Source organism: Manis pentadactyla, chromosome 11 (genome assembly GCF_030020395.1).
Source record: "Manis pentadactyla isolate mManPen7 chromosome 11, mManPen7.hap1, whole genome shotgun sequence".
NCBI classification, from domain to species: Eukaryota; Metazoa; Chordata; class Mammalia; order Pholidota; family Manidae; genus Manis; species Manis pentadactyla.
The window spans coordinates 67,228,875-67,251,862 of NC_080029.1; the positions used below are offsets into that span (position 1 = coordinate 67,228,875).

At 37.3% G+C, this 22,988-nt stretch overlaps 1 protein-coding gene across 8 annotated transcripts in view; it reads right to left on the bottom strand.

Annotated features, from left to right (window-relative positions):
• NUBPL (NUBP iron-sulfur cluster assembly factor, mitochondrial) overlaps window positions 1-22,988 on the bottom strand; it is a 256,075-nt gene that overhangs the window by 95,425 nt on the left and 137,662 nt on the right. For 6 of the 8 annotated variants that reach the window (XM_057488510.1, XM_036881309.2, XM_036881306.2 and 3 more), the window contains exon 7: window positions 3,800-3,832. The exons of the other annotated variants lie outside the window; for them this stretch is intronic. In XM_057488510.1, the coding sequence (XP_057344493.1) occupies window positions 3,800-3,832 (33 nt within the window). The remainder of the gene's footprint in view (window positions 1-3,799; window positions 3,833-22,988) is intronic. 8 annotated transcript variants of the gene reach the window in all.

Genomic DNA, 22,988 nt, shown 5'->3' on the forward strand with positions numbered 1-22,988 from the left:
AGCTGAGCAGACAGGTCTCCAAAGAAGAAATTCAGACAGCCAACAGGCACATGAAAAGATGCTCCACATTGCTAATCATCAGAGAAATGAAAATTAAAACCACAATGAGATATCACCTCACACCAGTTAAGATGGCCAACACCCAAAAGACAAACAACAAACGTTGGCAAGTTTGTGGAGAAAGGGGAACCCTCCTACACTGCTGGTGGGAATGTAAATTAGTTCAACCATTGTGGAAAGCAGTATGGAGGTTCCTCAAAAAACTCAAAAGAGAAATACCATTTGACCCGGGAATTCCACTCCTAGGAATTTACCCTAAGAATGCAGCAGCCCAGTTTGAAAAAGACATATGCACCTCTGTGTTTATCGCAGCACTATTTGCAATAGCCAAGAAATGGAAGCAACCTAAGAGTCCATCAGTAGATGAATGGATAAAGAAGATGTGGTACATATACACAATGGAATATTATTCAGCCATAAGAAAACAAATCCTACCATTTGCAACAACATGGATGGAGCAAGAGGGTATTATGCTCAGTGAAATAAGCCAGGTAGAGAAAGACAAGTATCAAATGATTTCACTCATCTGTGGAGTATAAGAACAAAGAAAAAACTGAAGGAACAGAACAGCAGCAGACTCACAGAACCCAAGAATGGACTAACAGTTACCAAAGGGAAAGGGACTGGGGAAGATGGGTGGGAAGGGACGGATAACAGGGAAAAAGGGGCATTATGATTAGCACACATAATGTAGCGAGGGGGACATGGGAAAGGCAGTATATACAGAGAAGACAAGTAATGATTCTATAGCATCTTACTACGCTGATGGACAGTGACTGTAATGGGGTATGTGGAGGGGACTTGATAATAGGGGGAGTCTAGTAACCATAATGTTCAATAATTGTACATTAACAATATCCAAATTAAAAAATTAAAAAGATTTTTAAAAATTGTATAGTAAATTCAAAGTCAAAACAAAGGAGCTGACTGATGGAGGACATCACTATAACCTGTAGTAAGGAGTATTTAGAGTTACATGCTTACAAGAGCCATATAAAATATCCACCAACTAATTACTTAGGCCACAGGCCACTTTAGAAAATAACTGAAAATTTCAACCTTCAAATCTCCTCTTAGGAGGGCATTATACCTTCTGTTTTTACTTTACTCAATGTATTTTTACAGTAGCTTATAGTTTCTAAACAAAACCCTTTTATCAGTTATACTTTATAGTAACAATTTCTTGATGACACTTATGGAAATTACTGTAATCAGTAAATTGTGCAAATTAGATATAAGGAGCAGATGGCATGCAACAATTCTCACTTAAGGAATGTAATCTTATTAAACTTAAGAATGACTTTTTACTTTTCTTTCTTGTATCTTTTTCCTCTCCTTAATGTCAAAGTAATGAAGGGAGGTTATCAACCACTGGAAGACTTGGAGAAATCAGGAAGAAATAGAATTATGACAATAAGCAAAACTAGAACTCTGAATAGGAAAAGGAAGAAGGATTGGAAACTGGTGCAGGTATGTGCAAGTATCGAAGTCAATGGGGGAAACTAAGAATTTTTTGCCATTCTCACACATAACACTGCAGGTACCCTGAGCTATGGCATCATGGGCACACGAGGAGCATGGGTTCTTTCATTTGTTAACTACTGTGACACACTAAGCAACAGTTTCTACGTTTAGGAAAACTTCATCCTTACTTCTAAATAGACTCACACAGACATTCCTCCCAGTTTCTCAAAGGTGTTTTGTTTATAAACTCTGCAGACTGAGACAAAAGAACGTCTTCCTCATGAAGGAAAACTCTGGGTCAGAAAACAGCATCATTAAGAGCCCAGATGAGAATGGGTACCATAAATACAAAAAGGCACCCATCTGGACAATATGTAATTTCCTCCAGGTATATTCAGCAATCTGACTATAATGTAGAAAAGGAGAAGCTGAGCTGCAATTCTGATACAGGAATGGCATCTGGAAAAGAAGGAGGAGGACACTGGTGACACAGTCCCTTAAAAGGATGGTAATGAACTTCAGATTCAACAAAGAAAGATATACTTTAAGTACAGGGCTCACAGACTCAGAGAAAGTGAAAATGTCAGGATCTGGAGGTCTCAATGAGGCTAAACAGAGAGCAATGTCCATTAAGTAGGTCAAGGAGTGAGAAAGCTGAAAGGTTAAACTCAGAGTAGGAAAATGAAATATAAGATTTAGAAGTAGGAAAGCTCCAGTGACAGCAAAATCTAGGTGAGAATATGGGAATGGAGTGTTAGAAGATACTGGAGTCAAAATAAAAATTTTATTAGTTGAGATGGAAGAATTAAGAGATACCCCAAAATGACTGCACAGATCAATGTTGTAAGACTGTAAACCAGCTGCCAAAGCTCCTGATAATATTGAGGACTGCTCTCAATCCTTGTTGATACTTACCTTGTGGTCCAATTTCATCACCTAGAAGCTTGTAAAGAATGCAGAATCTTATTCAGTAGGCCCCAACCCAAGGCCTACTGAATAAGAATTTGCATTTTAACAAAAACTCCAGGTGGTTTGTGGATAGAGTCAAGTTTAAGAGCTTAGTAGATAATAGATACAGGTATATAGTTAAAAGATCATAGAAAAGACCAAGGTAGAAAGTACATGGTCGCATAGCACAAGCTTTGAAAGAGAAGGGAGATTTTGTTATTGAATGGATAAAGAACATTGGTTTCATAGCACCAGTGGCGAATTAGGTAAATTCTAACAGTATCTCTAGAGCTTAAGAATTAAGAGTAAACAAGGGCTATATCTATTTTTTTTTTTTTGATGTGGTTTTCCTATCCCCTTCTGCTACATTTCTATCTTCTTAGGCTTTGTCTTTATTTTAGGTTGCCTCCAATTTCTTTTATAACAATATAGGATATTTTAAAAATCAATCGAAAAAAATGTTCATATATATACGTGTGTGTGTGTGTGTGTATATATATATATATACCCATTCATGCACATCCCATTCTCTAACCTGATTAACTTACCAACTTACTGTTTGCAAAAACTCTACATTTATCTATCCAATCGTGTTAACATATCAACTCCATATATAACAGAAATATTCTTTGCCTGGCCACCAAAATTTAGAAATTGAACATAAGTGATCACATGTTATATTAACAGACTTTCCCATTTTCTCCCTGAAACTCTACATTATAAGACAGGAAATAGATGAACCTATTCATCAAAACATAATTTTGAGGAATATGTATTTATAAATCACTATCAGAAAGACTTCAATGAAACAAAAATTGGAAATATTAGTTCATTTTAAAGACATTTCTTCACATGGGAAATACAAAACCTCATTTCTAATCAACTAAGAACTAACAACTCTGCTTTAAGTACTACCAGAGATGTTGGAATTTAATAATAATTTCTCTCTTCAGACAACAGATGACACAATTCTGCCTTGGACTATCCAGATTATCATTGTCTTCTTGGCGTAAGAAAATGTATAGAGATACATAATTTAAATCTACTCCTCAAAGTGCCTGGGAGTATACAAAATAACAGAATATAAAATAAGAACAGGAGTAGGAATAAGAGGAACTGTTGAGCAGCTACCCCCGTCCCTCTTTCATTTGAATCTGAGATCACAAAGTTTAGTCTGTAGAAAGGAAAAGTTCACATGGCAAAATCATCATCACAGCTCTAGAAGGTTGTAGAATCTAGTGAAGAAATTGTCAATGACTGAACAACCCATACAACTAGCCACCTCTTACTTCAGCCCTCTAATTGGACTTTAAAATTCTGTTCATACCTGCCAGAGCTCCCATTTCATTTGTGATATAGCCTGAAGGTAAAAGAAGTAAAAATAATTTAGTGAAACTAAACATATTAAATAACTTTTTCACTGAGTTATAAGTAGTTACAGCTATTTTTTAATTTGTTTATTGAGAATTTAAAAGCACCCAAATTCTCAAGTGTTATATATAAAAGTAAACATGCAAAATTTCTAGGTCAGCACTTAATTATTAATTTCTTAAGTAAAAATTGAGCTAGCAAATGAAAAATGAAGAACATTTGCAAAGAAAGAATAATAAAGTTGGAGATGGAAGGTTATGAGTACAAATTGCTTATACAGTTTTCCATAAGGGAAGAAAGAAGTGATTCAACTATGAAGTTCAAGAAGCATAAACAGAATAATTTAATCACTATTGTAATGAGTGCTGAGTATATATTAATGAAAAGACATGTAAGTAGAATGCTTATGGAGATTACTGTCAAAGATTAGGGTGATGATCATACATACAGTCACTTGATTTACAACCAAGGTGCCACTGTAATGAACTGTTGGAACAACTCAATATCCATATGGAAAATAAAATTAACCTTCACCCTTATTTCACAATATTTTAAAAGTTAATTTGAAGGGATCATAGCTGTAATGTGAAAGCTGAAATAATCAAACTTGTGGAGAAAAATACATGGGAATATTTTTGTGAAACTAAAGCCTAGTTTTTGAAAAGATAAATGGAACTGGTTAAGAAAAAAAGAGAGATACAAATAAATAAAATCAGAAATGAATGAAGAGGCATTACAACTGATAATGGAAATTGTAAGGATCATAATAAACTACTAGGAACAATTATATGCCAATATTAGACAGCCTAGAAGAAATGGCTAAACATACAACCTACTAAGACCAAATTTTAAAGAAAAAAGAAATCTGAACAGACCCAGTGCCATTAGTAATCAAACACCTTCCAACAAAGAAAGTCCAGGATCAAATAGCTTCACTGGTGAAATCTATCAAATATTTAAAGAATTATTACCAATGATTCTCAAATTCTCCCAAAAAACAAGATGGGAAAACACTTACAAATTCATTCTTCTATGCCAGCATTGCCCTGATACCAAATTAATCAAGGACACCATAAAAAAAGAAAATTACAGGCTAATATTCCTGACTAAGGTAGATGTAAAAGTCCTCAACAAAATATTAGCAAACCAAATTCAACAGTATATTAAAAGGATTATACACCATAATCAAGTGAGATTTATTCCTGGGATGCAAGGATGGTTCAATATCCACAAATCAATGTGAAATGAAGGATAAAAATCACATGATCATCCCAATACAGAAAAAATCATTTGACAAAATGTAACACCTATTCATGATAAAAACTCTCAACGGACTGAGTTTAGAAGGAATGTACCTCAACATAATATATACCATATACTATAAGCTCACAGCTAACATCATAGTCAATGACAAAAAGCTGAAAACTTTTCCTCTAAAAGCAGGAACAATGCAAGGATGTCCATTATCACCACTTTTGTTCAACATAGTGCTGGAAGTCCCACCTAGAGTGATTGAGCAAGAAAAAGAAACATAAAGCATCCAATTTGGAAAGGAAGAAGTAAATTGCCTCTGCTTGCAAATGACATAATGTTATATATAGAAAACCCTAAGGACTCCATCAAAAAAATGGTTAGAACTAATAAACAAATTCAACAAAGTTGCAGGACACAAAATCAAAATACAAAACTGAGTTGCATATCTATACATGAACAATAAACTATTAGAAAGAAAACTAACAATTTCATTTAAATAGCATCAAAAGCAATAAAAAACTTAAGAATAAATTTAACCAAGGAGGTAAAAGATCTGTACACTGAAAAGTATAAAATTTTTATGAAAGAAGTTGAAGACACAACAGAAAGATATTCCATGTTCATAGATTGGAAGAATTAACATTATTAAAATGGCCTTACTACCTAAAGCAAGCTATAGATTCACTGCCATCTGGACAGTTCCTCATGAAAAAGAGAGAAACTGGACCTCCATCTTACACCATATAAAAAATCAACTCAAACTAGATTAAAGAACTGAAAGCAGACATGAAACTGTAAAACTCCTACAAGACATAAGGGGAAAGCTTTCTCCTCAATGGTTTTTTTGATTTAACACCAAAGCAAAGGAAACAAAAGCAAAAATAAACAAGGGGGAATATGTCAAACTGAAAACCTTTGCTCAGCACAGACCATCAACAAAATGAAAAGGTAACCTATGGAATGGAAGAAAATATTTGCTAACCATATACCCAATAAGGAGTTATATCCAAAATGGACAAGAGCTCATATAACTCAATAGTAAAAAAAAAAAAAAAAGTTTAAAAATAGGCAAAGGATTTGAATAGACACTTTGCCAAAGATGACATACATGAAAAAAGTAAGAAAAAGTATGAAAAAGTAGCCTCAAGTTTAAGGACAAGTAAAACTGATAAATATTTTAAAAAGTCATACACTAGAGTAGACCTTAAGTGTTCTTACTGCACACTTCAAGAAACATCATAACTATGTGAAGTAATGGATGTTTTAATTAACCTGTGTTAAGCATTTCAAAGTATAAGTACATCACATCAACACATTGTTCACTTTAAAAATATACAATTCTTTTTTTCAATTATGCCTCAGTTAAGCTGAAAAACAAATGAACATAAATATACATGTATGTATGTGTAAATAAATATTAATCAATCATATAATGGTTACCTCTGAGAGTGAGCACTGAGTGGGAAGGCCCAAGAGTCTCCTAGTATTAAAAATGTTCTAGATCTAATATGGATAGCAGTTATGCAGGTATGTATGATTTACAAAGATTAGTGAAACCTTATACACCTCAGTCTTGAATAAGTAGTTTTCCAAGGAGTGGGATTCCCAGGTCAAACGGTATTTCTATTTTTAGTTTTTTGAGGAACCTCCATATTGCTTTCCACAATGGTTGAACTAGCTTACATTCCCACCAGTAGTGTAGAAAGGTTCTCCTTTCTCTGCATCCTCACCAGCATTTGTTGTTCTTAGTCTTTTTGATGCTGGCCATCCTTACTGGTATGAGGTGATATCTCACTGTGATTTAATTTGCATTTCCCTGATGATTAGTGATGTGGAGTATCTTTTCGGGTATCTGTTGGCCATCTGAATTTCTTCTTTGGAGAACTGTCTTTCATATCCTCTGCCCATTTTTTAATCAGGTTATTTGCTTTTTGGGTGTGGAGGTGTGTGAGTTCTTTATATATTTTGGATGTTAACCCCTTGTTGGATATGTCATTTACAAAAATATTCTCCCATACTGTAGGATGCCTTTTTCTTCTGTTGATGGTGTCCTTTGCCATACAGAAACTTTTTAGTTTGATGTAGTCTCATGTGTTCATTTTCGCTTTTGCTTCCCTTGCTCGAGGAGATGCGTTCAGGAAGAAGTTGCTCATGCTTATATTCAGGAGAATTTTGCCTATGTTGTCTTCTAAGAGTTTTATGGTTTCATGACTTACATTCAGGTCTTTGATCCATTTTGAGTTTACTTTTGTGTATGGGGTTAAACAATAATTCAGTTTCATTCTCTTGCATGTAGCTGTACAGTTTTGCCAATGCCATGTGTTGAAGAGACTGTCATTTCCCCATTGTATGCCTATGGCTCCATTATCTTATATTAATTGACCATATATGGTTGGGTTTATACCAGGGTTCTCTAGTCTGTTCCATTGGTCTATGGGTCTGTTCTTGTGCCAGTACAAAATTGTCTGGATTACTGTGGCTTTGTAGTAGAGCTTGAAGTTGGGGAACATAATCCCCCCAGCTTTATTCTTCCTTCTCATTGCTTTGGCTATTTGGGGTCTTTTGTGGTTCCACATGAATTTTAGAACGATTTTCTCTAGTTCGTTCAAGAATGCTGTTGGTATTTTGATAGGAATTGCACAAAATCTTTAGATTGCTTTAGGCAGGATGGCCACTTTGACAATATTAATTCTTCCTATCCATGAGCATGGGATGTGTTTCCATTTATTGGTATCTTCTTTAATTTCTCTCATGAGTGTCTTGTAGTTTTCAGAGTATAGGTCTTTCCAGTTACAAGCTATTTGACAGCAGTCTTTGAACCTCTCTTGGGTATGTATTCATTCCTGGCACTTATCTTGAAATCTATCAAATATCATTTAGTAAATGTTTTCATTAAATGACTGAATGGAGGAAGGGAAGAAGTTATAGCACAAAACAAAATGCTGAGCAATCTAAGGACTAAGCTAAATGAGTAAAAATTCATTAACATAAACTATTCATTTTAGAAGTGATGATAAAGCTTAGAGGCACAAAGAAACTAATGTGACTAAATCAAATTTATTATATTAAGTTAAATATGGAATTTGGATTTCAAGCTGCCTGTCTCAATTTCCAGTCCTTGCATTGAATGTCTATGTCTCTTAGCCTCTTTAGCTTTTTTACTTTTTACCATTCCACATTGCATTATGGATTGTTTCCTTTAACCTATGTTTTGGTCCACTTATTCTCTTTTCAGGTTTATCTAATCTGATGTTAAACCAAATAATGTTTTAAATTGTGGATTTTTCAGTTTTAGAATTATTTGGTTCCTTTTCAAATCTGCTAGGGAATTTGTTCTAGTTTCCAGTTCCTTGCTGAATTTTCATTATTAGTTTTATTTCTTTAAACAAAAGCAACCTTAGTTTTTTATAGTCCATGTCTAATAATTTTAATAATTCTATCATCTCATCATCACTGAGTGTATTTCCCTTACCTGCTGTATCTGCTAGTTCTTACTCATGGTGACTTCTGTCCTGATTATCTTTGCCTGAATGCTGGACAATTTGAAAAATACTTCTTTGAAAAAATAAACTGAAATATTGGATAATAACATCCTCTTCAATAGAGACCCTTCATTTGCTTCAGTTAGAGTTACCGATCCAAGACCATCTTGATCCAAGTTCTAGACTTTCCTGCAATAGCAGATGCTGGGAAATAGAACTGCAAGTTTTTGGGAGGTTAAATTAGCATCACTTCACACCTACCCTGAGCACTCGCAGTACTTTGCCTTTCCAGCTCAGAGTAAAGGCAGACTACTCTTGGCTCCTCAGGTTTTGACTTATACCTTTTAGTCTTCTGAGACACATGAAAGCAGAATTCAGCTTCAAACCTCATAAGGCTATGATCAACAATTATCCTTAGAACAAAAAGTATTTTGAAAAAATGGGTTTATTCCCATATCTCATCTCCAAGATGCATGCATAAACTGGTTTCCATATTTTATCCAGCTTCTTTAGTTGTCTTTACAGAAGTGCCCACAGTGCCACTGTATAAACATTTTTTTTGTTCTAAATCATTAAATATTGGTAAACTGGGGATAAAAAGAAATGTACTTGGGGAGGCGGAACCAAGATGGTGGCGTGAGTAGGACAGTGGGAATCTCCTCCCAAAAACATATATTTTTTAAAATACAACAAATACAACTATCCCTAAAAGAGAGACCAGAAGATACAGGACAACAGCCAGACTACATCCACACCTGGGAGAACCAAGCGCCTCGCGAAGGTGGTAAGATACAAGCCGCAGCCCAGCAGGACCTGAGTGCCCCACAACCCAGCTCCCAGAGGGAGGAGAGGAGTCAGAAAGGGGGGAGGGAGAGGGAGCCCAGGACTGCTAAACACCCAGCCCCAGCCATCCGCACCCAGAGTGCAGGCACACAGTAAGAGGAGCGCGGGAAACTAGCGAAACGGGACAGTAAAAACCTGCGAGCGGGTCCCTGCAGCCAGCGCCCCTGGGACAAAGAAAAGCAAGTGCTTTTTGAAAGTCTTAAAGGGACAGGGATGCCACAGCTGGACGGAAGTGCCACGGGACACTTAGCCCAGAGGCTGGGAATCCCAGGGAACTCCGGGCACATTAAACCCATGGGCAGCAGCTCTGAGACCCCTCACGGTGATAAATAGCCTCCCGCCCGTTCCCCCTCCAGCACAGCCCCGCCATAGCAGAGCAGCAGCCTGAGGCTGGCCACACCCACAGCAAGGGAGCTTTCTCCATCGCGGCTGGGCCCGAAACAGAGACCCAGTCTATGCGCAACTGCCCAACACAAGCCACTAGGGGCCGCCACTGTACCAGTAAAGAAAGACCAGGAGCAAGTGGAAAGGCTCTTGGCTCTCCCAGCTGACAGACGAGTCAACAGCATACCACTGCATCTATCAACATGAAAAGGCAAAAAAATTTGATCCAGACCAGACTAACTCAGACATCTTCCACATCTTCCCTGGAGAAGGAATCTGGGGAGATAGATTTAGACAATCTTCCTGAAAAAGAATTCAAAACAAAAGTCATATAACCATGCTGATGGACTTGCAGAGAAATATGCAAGAACTAAGGAGGGAGAATACAGAAATAAAACACTCTCTGGAAGGACTTCAAAGCAGAATGGATGAGATGCAAGAGACCATTAATGGACTTGAAATCAGAGAATAGGAATGCAGAAAAGCTGACGTAGAGAGAGATAAAAAGAAATCCAGGAATGAAAGAATATTAAGAGAACTGTGCAACCAATCTAAACAGAACAATATTCGCATCATAGGAGTATCAGAAGAAGAAGAAGAGAGAAAAAGGGATGGAAAGTGTCTTTGAAGAAATCATTGCTGAAAACTCCCCCAAACGGGGGAGGAAATGGCCTCTCAGACCATGGAAGCCACAGAACTCCCATGACAAGGGACCCAAGGAGGACAACACCAAGACACATAATAATTAAAATGGCAAAGATCAAAGACAAGCACAGAGTATTAAAGGCAGTCAGAGAAAGAAAAAAGGTCACCTACAAAGGAAAACCCATCAGGCTATCATCAGACTTCTCAACAGAAACCTTATAGGCCAGAAGAGAATGGCATAATACATTTAATGCAATGAAACAGAAGGGCCTTGAACCAAGAATACTATATCCAGCACAATTATCATTTAAATATGAAGGAGGGATTAAACAATTCCCAGACAAGCAAAAGTTGAGGGAATTTGCTTCCCACAAACCACCTCTACAGGGTATCTTCCAGGAACTGCACTAGATGGGAGCACTCCTAAAAAGAGCACAAAACAAAACATCCAACATATGAAGAATTAAGGAGGAGGAAAAAGAATGGAGAGAAATAAAGAATCACCAGACAGTGTTTATAATAGCTCAATAAGCAAGTTAAGGTAGGCAGCAAGATAGTAAAGAAGCTTACCTGGAACCTTTGGTAACTACTGACTTAAAGCCTGCACCCTAAATGTAAATGGACTGAATGCAACAATCAAAAGACACAGAGTAATAGAATGGATAAAAAAGCAAGACCCATCTATATGCTGCTTACAAAAGACTCACCTCAAACCCAAAGACATGCACAGATTAAAAGTCAACGGATGGAAAAAGATATTTCATGCAAACAACAGCGAGAAGAAGGCAGGTGTTGTAATACTAGTATCAGACAAAATAGACTTCAAAACAAAGAAAGTAACAAGACATAAAGAAGGACATTACATAATGATAAAGGCTCAGTCCAACAAGAGGATATAACCATTATAAATATATATGCACCCAATACAGGAGCACCAATATATGTGAAACAAATATTAACAGAATTAAAGGAGGAAATAGAATGCAATGCATTCATTTTGGGAGACTTCAACACACCACTCACTCCAAAGGACAGATCCACCAGACAGAAAATAACTAAGGACACAGAGGCACTGAACAACACACTAGAACAGATGGACCTAATAAACATCTATAGAACTCAACATCCAAAAGCAACAGAATACACATTCTTCTCAAGTGCACATGGAACATTCTTCAGAATAGACCACATATTAGGCCACAAAAAGAGCCTCAGTAAATTCCAAAACATTGAAATCCTACCAACCAACTTTTCAGACCACAAAGGTATAAAACTAGAAATAAATTGTACAAAGGAAGCAAAAAAGCTCACAAACACATGGAGGCTTAACAACATGCTCCTAAATAATTAATGGATCAATGACTAAATTAAAATAGAGATCAAGGAATACATGAAAACAACAACACAAAGCCGCAACTTCTGTGGGACGCAGCAAAAGCAGTCTTAAGAGGAAAGTATATAGCAATCCAGGCATATTTAAAGAAGGAAGAACAATCCCAAATGAATAGTGTAATGTCACAATTATTGAAATTGGAAAAAGAAGAACAAATGAGGCCTAAGGCCAGCAGACGGAGGGACATAATAAAGATCAGAGAAGAAATAAATAAAATAGAGAAGAATAAAACAATAGAAAAAGACAATGAAACCAAGAGCTGGTTCTTCAAGAAAATAAACAAAATAGATAAGCCTCTAGCCAGACTTATTAGGAGAAAAAGAGAATCAACACACATCAACAGAATCAGAAATGAGAAAGGAAAAATCACGATGGGCCCCACAGAAATACAAAGAATTATTAGAGAATACTATGAAAACCTATATGCTAACAAGCTGGAAAACCATGGAGAAATGGACAACTTTCTAGAAAAATACAACCTTCCAAGACTGACCCAGAAAGGAACAGAAAATCTAAACATACCAATTACCAGCAATGAAATTGAAGCAGTAATCAAAAACTACCCAAAAACAAAACCCCCGGGCCAGATGGATTTACCTTGGAATTTTATCAGACATACAGAGAAGATATAATACCCATTCTCCTTAAAGTTCTCCAAAAAATAGAAGAGGAGGGAATACTCCCAAACGCATTCTATGAAGCCAACATCACCCTAATACCAAAACCAGGCAAAGACCCCACCAAAAAAGAAAACTACAGACCAATATCCCTGATGAATGTAGATGCAAAAATACTAAACAAAATATAAGCAATCCGAATTCAAAAATACATCAAAAGGATCATACACCATGACCAAGTGAGATTCATCCCAGGGATGCAAGGATGGTACAACATTCAAAAATCCATCAACATCATCCACCACATCAGCAAAAAGGACAAAAACCACATGATCATCTCCATAGATGCTGAAAAAGCATTCGACAAAATTCAACATCCATTCATGATAAAAACTCTCAACAGAATGGGTATAGAGGGCAAGTACCTCAACATAATAAAGGCCATATATGACAAACCCACAGCCACCATCATACTGAACAGCGAGAAGCTGAAAGCTTTTCCTCTGAGATTGGGAAGAGGACAGGGATGCCCACTCTCCCCACTGTTATTCAACATAGTACTGGAGGTCCTAGCCATGGCAATTAGACAAAACAAAGAAATACAAGGAATCAGATTGGTAAAGAAGAAGTTAAACTGTCACTATTTGCAGGTGACATGATATTGTACATACAAAACCCTAAAGACTCCAATCCAAAACTACTAGAACTAATCTCGAATTCAGCAAAGTTGCAGGATACAAAATTAATACACAGAAATCTGTGGCTTTCCTATACACTAACAATGAACCAATAGAAAGAGAAATCAGGAAAACAACTCCATTCACAACTGCATCAAAAAGAATAAAATACCTAGGAATAAACCTAACCAACGAAGTGAAAGACCTATACCCTGAAAACTATAAGACACTCTTAAGAGAAATTAAAGAAGTTACTAAAAAATGGAAACTCATCCCATGCTCCCGGCTAGGAAAAATGAATATTGTCAAAATGGCCATCATGCCCAAAACAATATACAGATTTGATGCAATCCCTATCAAATTACCAACAGCATTCTTCAGTGAACGAACAAATAGTTCAAAACTTCATATGGAAACACCAAAGACCCTGAATAGCTAAAGCAATCCTGAGAAGGAAGAATAAAGTGGGGGGGATCTCACTCCCAACTTCAAGCTCTACTACAAAGCCACAGTAATCAAGACAATTTGGTACTGGCACAAGAACAGAGCCACAGACCAATGGAACAGAATAGAGACTCCAAACATGTACCCAAACATATATGGTCAATTAATATTCGATAAAGGAGCCATGGACATACAATGGGGAAGTGACAGTCTCTTCAACAGATGGTGCTGGCAAAACTGGACAGCTACATGTAAGATAATGAAACTGGATCACTGTCTAACCCCATACACAAAAGTAAATTCGAAATGGATCAAAGACTTGAACGTAAGTCATGAAACCATAAAACTCTTAGAAAAAAACATAGGCAAAAATCTCTTAGACATAAACATGAGTGACCTCTTCTTGAACATAGCTCCCCGGGCAAGGGAAACAAATGCAAAAATGAACAAATGGGACTATATCAAGCTGAAAAGCTTCTGTACAGCAAAGGACACTATCAATAGAACAAAAAGGTACCCTACAGTATGGGAGAATATATTCATAAATGACAGATCCAATAACGGGTTGACATCCAAAATATATAAAGAGCTCACACACCTCAACAAACAAAAAGCAAATAATTCAATTAAAAAAATGGGCAGAGGAGCTGAATAGACAGTTCTCTAAAGAAGAAATTCAGATGGCCAACAGACACATGAAAAGATGTTCCACATCGCTTGTCATCAGAGAAATGCAAATTAAAACCACAATGAAATATCACCTCACACCAGTAAGGATGGCTACCATCCAAAAGACAAACAACAACAAATGTTGGCGAGGTTGTGGAGAAAGGGGAACCCTCCTACACTGCTGGTGGGAACGTAAATTAGTTCAACCCTTGTGGAAAGCAGTATGGAGGTTCCTCAAAATGCTCAAAATAGAAAAACCATTTGACCCAGGAATTCCACTTCTAGGAATTTACCCTAAGAATGCAGCACTCCAGTTTGAAAAAGACAGATGCACCCCTATGTTTATCGCTGCACTGTTTACAATAGCCAAGATATGGAAGCAACCTAAATGTCCATCAGTAGATGAATGGATAAAGAAGAGGTGGTACATATACACAATGGAATATTACTCAGCCATAAGAAAAAAACAGATCCTACCATTTGCAACAACATGGATGGAGCTAGAGGGTATTATGCTCAGTGAAACAAGCCAGGTGGAGAAAGACAAGTACCAAATGATTTCACTCATATGTGGAGTATAAGAAAAAAGGAAAACTGAAGGAACAAAATAGCAGCAGAATCACAAACCCAGGAATGGACTAACAGTTACCAAAGGGAAAGGGACTGGTGAGGATGGGTGGGAAGGGAGGGATAAGGGTGGGGAAAAAAGAAAGGGGGCTTTACGATTAGCATGTATAGTGTGGCAGGGGGCACAGGGAGGGCTGTGCAACACAGAGAAGACAAGTAGTGATTTTACAGCATCTTACTACGCTGATGGACAGTGACCGTGAAGGGGTATGCGGGAGGGACTTGGTGAAGGGGGGAGCCTAGTAAACATAATGTTCTTCATGTAATTGTAGATTAATGGTACCAAAATTAAAAAAAAAAAAGTACTTAACATGCTAAAAGGATCTGCTAGAAACATACAGCAATCATCACACTTAACAGTGAAAAAAAGAAACATTGCCATCAATATGATATATGAGAGAAGGATGCCTACTATCAGTTAATATTTAAAATTCCACTGGTGATGCTAGAAAATGCAATGTGAAAAGTAAAACAATTAAGAGATATAAACACTATAAAAGAAAGGACTACATACCTAGAAATTCTATTGAAAAGCTAACAGAATAAATAACACTGTTAAGATGACCAAATATAAGAAAAATACACAAAAGTTAAGTTCCTGAACAATAGCAATTACTAATTAAAACATACATACCAGCAAAAAGATTCCATTAATGTGGAAATCCTAAAAATTTAGGTATATCATAAGTAACATGATGTTTTAATCTTTATGTTCTAAGAAATACAAAGCACTTTTACATTTAAATATAGGTTTCTGTGTTATGAATCATTTATAAAAGGGTAAGCATTTGGAATACTATTAAATTTGACCAAAACAAGTAAGTGCTATTTTATACTTTATTTTTTTACTTGCATATTATCTAACTACCTTACTGGTTTATACAAGAGGGTAGGGACTGTGCCTATTTCATTCATCATTATTACTTTGAATGTAGCACCTGGTACATATGAGACACAATATTCATATGTGTTGAATAATTTTAAGTAAATGAACTCATTCAATTTTTGATCCTTAAACTTGTTAATACAAGGTTCTACATTAACTAAAGCTTACTTTTTATATAAATAATCAATTTCACAAAAGGAAATCAAAATCTCATTTTTAAAATCAGAGAATGAAAGAGTATTAACTTTGACTCTCAAGTGGTTGGAAAGGCAATTTGATATAGAAGCTTCTACTGATAGCAACAATGACATACAAAAAAAACAGAGGGGCAGTAATCAGATTACTGACTACAAAGTAATACTGCTCAAGAAGGGACAAGAGGAATAAGAATTCCAACTCTTAATCACTAAACAATTATTTGCTTTCTCAAATATAGCACTATCTCCAGAATCTCATTAAGCTGATGCTTTTACAAGTTTTTCTGTTCACAGTAAAGCTGGATCTGATTTCCTAGGGGTTTTATAAAGACATTTTCATGCTCTAAGGCAATCCTAACAAAATATTTTGTGCATCCATTCAGTAAATACTTTCAAATAAACCTATCAAAAATTTTACACCAAAACAAAGGAAAAGAATCAAGCCCATTTAAGTGGCAGTCAGTTTCCATGGCTTCACTTGGTTTTATGGGAAATAAATAAATATCAGAGCACCTGAACCCACTAAAAATATCAGCATTTTAAATAGTCTGATGCATAGTCAAAAATACTAGCTTCATTTTTTTCCTCTATAACAGAACTTGGAGTTCAGCTGACAACTTCTATATGGGTTTCAACCCCAAGCAATTTAAAAATACACAAGTCTAGAAACTCCTTAAAAATAAATTAGGGTTTATAATGGAAATATTGACAGATGCTTCTTTATAATAATGTCTGGTAAGACTACTATATTTTAGAAATGACTACATCACAACATGTATGCAAGTGTATGTATTAAAATACAACAATGCCTACCTTACTATTAAATCAGGACCATGAACACTTCAGTAAAATATGTTATAAAGAAAGTGTGAATGACAATAAAATATACTAAGTTAAAATAAAATGCAAGCAAGGATTTATTAGAACTTGCTATTTAGGAGATTTGAACAAGAGGAAATATCAACATAAACACTAGAGGAAAAAGAAGTACAAACTCAGTAAAGTAATTTGTAACCACTAAACTGGCATTACAGGATATGATAAAGGGACTTTTGTAGATGGAAATGTTCTTAAGCCTAAATAGTTTTCACCTGAAAATATACCCACAGTAAAGATAGCAGACTAATAACTTACCATGCAAGTATGAAATTAAAATAAAACAGAAGTAGTAAAACCAATTACACACAAAATTAGTCACACAAAAAAATGTTATTATAACACCTAATATGTAAAGTGTGGAGGAGAAAGAAGAATAAAAAAGAAGTACTTTTAGATTTTGTTTGAAATAGAGCAATCATCAACTTAATATAGACTGTTATATATTTAGGAAGCTATCCTTAAACCTTATGGTAACCACAAAACTAAACCCTATTACAGATACATAAAAAATTAAATTCCAATCACAACACTGAAGAAAACCAACAAATAACGGGGGCGGAAGATGGCGGCGTGAGTAGAGCAGCGGAAATCTCCTCCCAAAACAACATATATCTATGAAAATATAACAAAGACAACCCTTCCTAGAATAAAGACCAGAGGACACAGGACAATATCCAGACCACATCCACACCTGAGAGAACCCAGCGCCTCGCGAAGGGGGTAAGATACAAGCCCCGGCCCCGCGGGAGCCGAGCGCCCCTCCCCCCAGCTCCCGGCGGGAGAAGAGCAGGCAGAGCGGGAGGGAGACGGAGCCCAGGGCTGCCGAACACCCAGCCCCAGCCATCCGGGCCAGAGTGTAGGGCCCTCGATACTGGGAAAACAGGGCAGTAAGAACAGTGAGCAGGCACTGGAGGCTGGGAGACAGAGGACATAAGAAAAGCGCGCGACCAATTTTTTTTTTTTGGCTTTTTTGTTGCTTTGTTTTGGCGAGCGCTGTTTGGAAGCCTTAAAGGGACAGGGACCCCAATATTAGGGAAACAGGGCAGAAAGACCGGTGAGCAGAGGCCTGAGGCTGGCACCGGAGAATAAAGAAAAACGAACGACCACCTTTTTTTTTTTTTAAATAAAAATTTTTTTTTTTTTTTTTAATTAAAAAAAATTTTTTTTTTTCTTGTTTTTTTTTCTGTGGTCGTTGTTTTGTTTTGGCGGGTGCTTTTTGGAAGTCTTAAAGGGGCAGGGCAGGCCACTTAATCCAGAGGTAGGGAATCCGGGACCTCTGGGCACCCTAACCCCTGGGCTGCAGGGAGCAGGGAGGCCCCTTACGGAGATAAATAGCCTCCCAGCAGCTCCTGCTCCAACGCGACTCCACCATTTTGGAGTAGCTGCCCGAGCCAGGCCACGCCCACAGCAACAGCGGAGATTAACTCCATAGCAGCCGGGCAGGAAGCAGAAACCCTGTCTGCGCGCAGCTGCGCAGCACAAGCCACTAGAGGCCGCTGTTCTCCCAGGAGAGGAGGGCTACAAACCAACAAGAAAGGAAGTCCTTCCAGCCGTCACTCGTCCCAGTTCTGCAGACTATTCCTATCACCATGAAAAGGCAAAGCTACAGGCAGACAAAGATCACAGAGACAACACCAGAGAAGGAGACAGACCTAACCAGTCTTCCTGACAAAGAATTCAAAATAAGAATCATAAACATGCTGACAGAGATGCAGAGAAATACGCAAGAAAAATGGGATGAAGTCCGGAAAGAGATCACAGATGCCAGAAAGGAGATCGCAGAAATGAAACAAACTCTGGAAGGGTTTATAAGCAGAATGGATAGAATGCAAGAGGCCATTGATGGAATTGAAATCAGAGAACAGGAACGCATGGAAGCTGACATAGAGAGAGACAAAAGGATCTCCAGGAATGAAACAATATTAAGAGAACTGTGTGACCAATCTAAAAGGAGCAATATCCGTATTATAGGGGTCCCAGAAGAAGAAGAGAGAGGCAAAGAGATGGAAAGTATCTTAGAAGAAATAATTGCTGAAAACTTCCCCACACTGGGGGAGGAAGTAATCAAACAGACCACGGAAATACACAGAACCCCCAACAGAAAGGATCCAAGAAGGGCAACACCAAGACACATAATAATTAAAATGGCAAAGATCAAGGACAAGGAAAGAGTGTTAAAGGCAGCTAGAGAGAAAAAGGTCACCTATAAAGGGAAACCCATCAGGCTAACGTCAGATTTCTCAACAGAAACCCTACAGGCCAGAAGAGAATGGCATGATATATTTAATACAATGAAACAGAAGGGCCTTGAACCAAGGATACTGTATCCAGCACGACTATCATTCAAATATGACGGTGGGATTAAACAATTCCCAGACAAACAAAAGCTGAGGGAATTTGCTTTCCACAAACCACCTCTACAGAACATCTTACAGGGACTGCTCTAGATGGGAGCACTCCTAGAAAGAGCATAGCACAAAACACCCAACATATGAAGAATCGAGGAGGAGGAACAAGAAGGGAGAGAAGAAAAGAATCTCCAGACAGTGTATATAACAGCTCAATAAGCGAGCTAAGTTAGGCAGTAAGATACTAAAGAGGCTAACCTTGAACCTTTGGTAACCACGAATTTAAAGCCTGCAATGGCAATAAGTACATATCTTTCAATAGTCACCCTAAATGTTAATGGGTTGAATGCACCAATCAAAAGACACAGAGTAACAGAATGGATAAAAAAGCAAGACCCATCTATATGCTGCTTACAAGAAACTCACCTCAAACCCAAAGACATGTACAGACTAAAAGTCAAGGGATGGAAAAACATACTTCAAGCAAACAACAGTGAGAAGAAAGCAGGGGTTGCAGTACTAATATCAGACAAAATAGACTTCAAAACAAAGAAAGTAACAAGAGATAAAGAAGGACACTACATAATGATAAAGGGCTCAGTCCAACAAGAGGATATAACCATTCTAAATATATATGCACCCAACACAGGAGCACCAGCATATGTGAAACAAATACTAACAGAACTAAAGGGGGATATAGACTGCAATGCATTCATTCTAGGAGACTTCAACACACCACTCACCCCAAAGGATAGATCCACTGGGCAGAAAATAAGTAAGGACACGGAAGCACTGAACAACACAGTAGAGCAGATGGACCTAATAGACATCTATAGAACTCTACATCCAAAAGCAGCGGGATATACATTCTTCTCAAGTGCACATGGAACATTCTCCAGAATAGACCACATACTAGGCCACAAAAAGAGCCTCAGAAAATTCCAAAAGATTGAAATCCTACCAACCAACTTTTCAGACCACAAAGGCATAAAACTAGAAATAAACTGTACAAAGAAAGCAAAGAGGCTCACGAACACATGGAGGCTTAACAACACGCTCCTAAATAATCAATGGATCAATGACCAAATCAAAATGGAGATCCAGCAATATATGGAAACAAATGACAACAACAACACTAAGCCCCAACTTCTGTGGGACACAGCAAAAGCAGTCTTAAGAGGAAAGTATATAGCAATCCAAGCATATTTAAAAAAGGAAGAGCAATCCCAAATGAATGGTCTAATGTCACAATTATCAAAATTGGAAAAAGAAGAACAGATGAGGCCTAAGGTCAGCAGAAGGAGGGACATAATAAAGATCAGAGAAGAAATAAATAAAATTGAGAAGAATAAAACAATTGCAAAAATCAATGAAACCAAGAGCTGGTTCTTCGAGAAAATAAACAAAATAGATAAGCCTCTAGCCAGACTTATTAAGAAGAAAAGAGAGTCAACACAAATCAACAGTATCAGAAACGAGAAAGGAAAAATCACGACGGACCCCACGGAAATGCAAAGAATTATTGGAGAATACTATGAAAACCTATATGCTAACAAGCTGGGAAACCTAGGAGAAATGGACAACTTCCTAGAAAAATATAACCTTCCAAGATTGACCCAGGAAGAAACAGAAAATCTAAACAGACCAATTACCAGCAACGAAATTGAAGAGGTAATCAAAAAACTACCAAAGAACAAAACCCCCGGGCCAGATGGATTTACCTCGGAATTTTATCAGACATACAGGGAAGACATAATACCCATTCTCCTTAAAGTCTTCCAAAAAATAGAGGAGGAGGGGATACTCCCAAACTCATTCTATGAAGCTAACATCACCCTAATACCAAAACCAGGCAAAGACCCCACCAAAAAAGAAAACTACAGACCAATATCCCTGATGAACGTAGATGCAAAAATACTCAACAAAATATTAGCAAACCGAATTCAAAAATACATCAAAAGGATCATACACCATGACCAAGTGGGATTCATCCCAGGGATGCAAGGATGGTACAACATTCGAAAGTCCATCAACATCATCCACCACATCAACAAAAAGAAAGACAAAAACCACATGATCATCTCAATAGATGCTGAAAAAGCATTTGATAAAGTTCAACATCCATTCATGTTAAAAACTCTCAGCAAAATGGGAATAGAGGGCAAGTACCTCAACATAATAAAGGCCATCTATGATAAACCCACAGCCAACATTATATTGAACAGCGAGAAGCTGAAAGCATTTCCTCTGAGATCGGGAACTAGACAGGGATGCCCACTCTCTCCACTGTTATTTAACATAGTACTGGAGGTCCTAGCCACGGCAATCAGACAAAATAAAGAAATACAAGGAATCCAGATTGGTAAAGAAGAAGTTAAACTGTCACTATTTGCAGATGACATGATACTGTACATAAAAAACCCTAAAGACTCCACCCCAAAACTACTAGAACTGATATCGGAATACAGCAAAGTTGCAGGATACAAAATCAACACACAGAAATCTGTGGCTTTCCTATATACTAACAATGAACCAACAGAGAGAGAAATCAGGAAAACAACTCCATTCACAATTGCATCAAAAAAAATAAAATACCTAGGAATAAACCTAACCAAAGAAGTGAAAGACTTATACTCTGAAAACTACAAGTCACTCTTAAGAGAAATTAAAGGGGACACTAACAGATGGAAACTCATCCCATGCTCGTGGCTAGGAAGAATTAATATCGTTAAAATGGCCATCCTGCCCAAAGCAATATACAGATTTGATGCAATCCCTATGAAACTACCAGCAACATTCTTCAATGAACTGGAACAAATAATTCAAAAATTCATATGGAAACACCAAAGACCCCGAATAGCCAAAGCAATCCTGAGAAAGAAGAATAAAGTAGGGGGGATCTCACTCCCCAACTTCAAGCTCTACTATAAAGCCATAGTAATCAAGACAATTTGGTACTGGCACAAGAGCAGAGCCACAGACCAATGGAACAGACTAGAGAATCCAGACATTAACCCAGACATATATGGTCAATTAATATTTGATAAAGGAGCCATGGACATACAATGGCGAAATGACAGTCTCTTCAACAGGTGGTGCTGGCAAAACTGGACAGCTACATGTAGGAGAATGAAACTGGACCATTGTCTAACCCCATATACAAAAGTAAACTCAAAATGGATCAAAGACCTGAATGTAAGCCATGAAACCATTAAACTCTTGGAAGAAAACATAGGCGAAAACCTCTTAGACATAAACATGAGTGACCTCTTCTTGAACATATCTCCCCGGGCAAGGAAAACAACAGCAAAAATGAGTAAGTGGGACTATATTAAGCTGAAAAGCTTCTGTACAGCAAAAGACACCATCAATAGAACAAGAAGGATCCCTACAGTATGGGAGAATATATTTGAAAATGACACATCCGATAAAGGCTTGACGTCCAGAATATATAAGGAGCTCTCACGCCTCAACAAACAAAAAACAAATAACCCAATTAAAAAATGGGCAGAGGAACTGAACAGACAGTTCTCCAAAAAAGAAATACAGATGGCCAACAGACACATGAAAAGATGCTCCACATCGCTAATTATCAGAGAAATGCAAATTAAAACTACAATGAGGTATCACCTCACACCAGTAAGGATGGCTGCCATCCAAAAGACAAACAACAACAAATGTTGGCGAGGCTGTGGAGAAAGGGGAACCCTCCTACACTGCTGGTGGGAATGTAAGTTAGTTCAACCATTGTGGAAAGCAGTATGGAGGTACATCAAAATGCTCAAAACAGACTTACCATT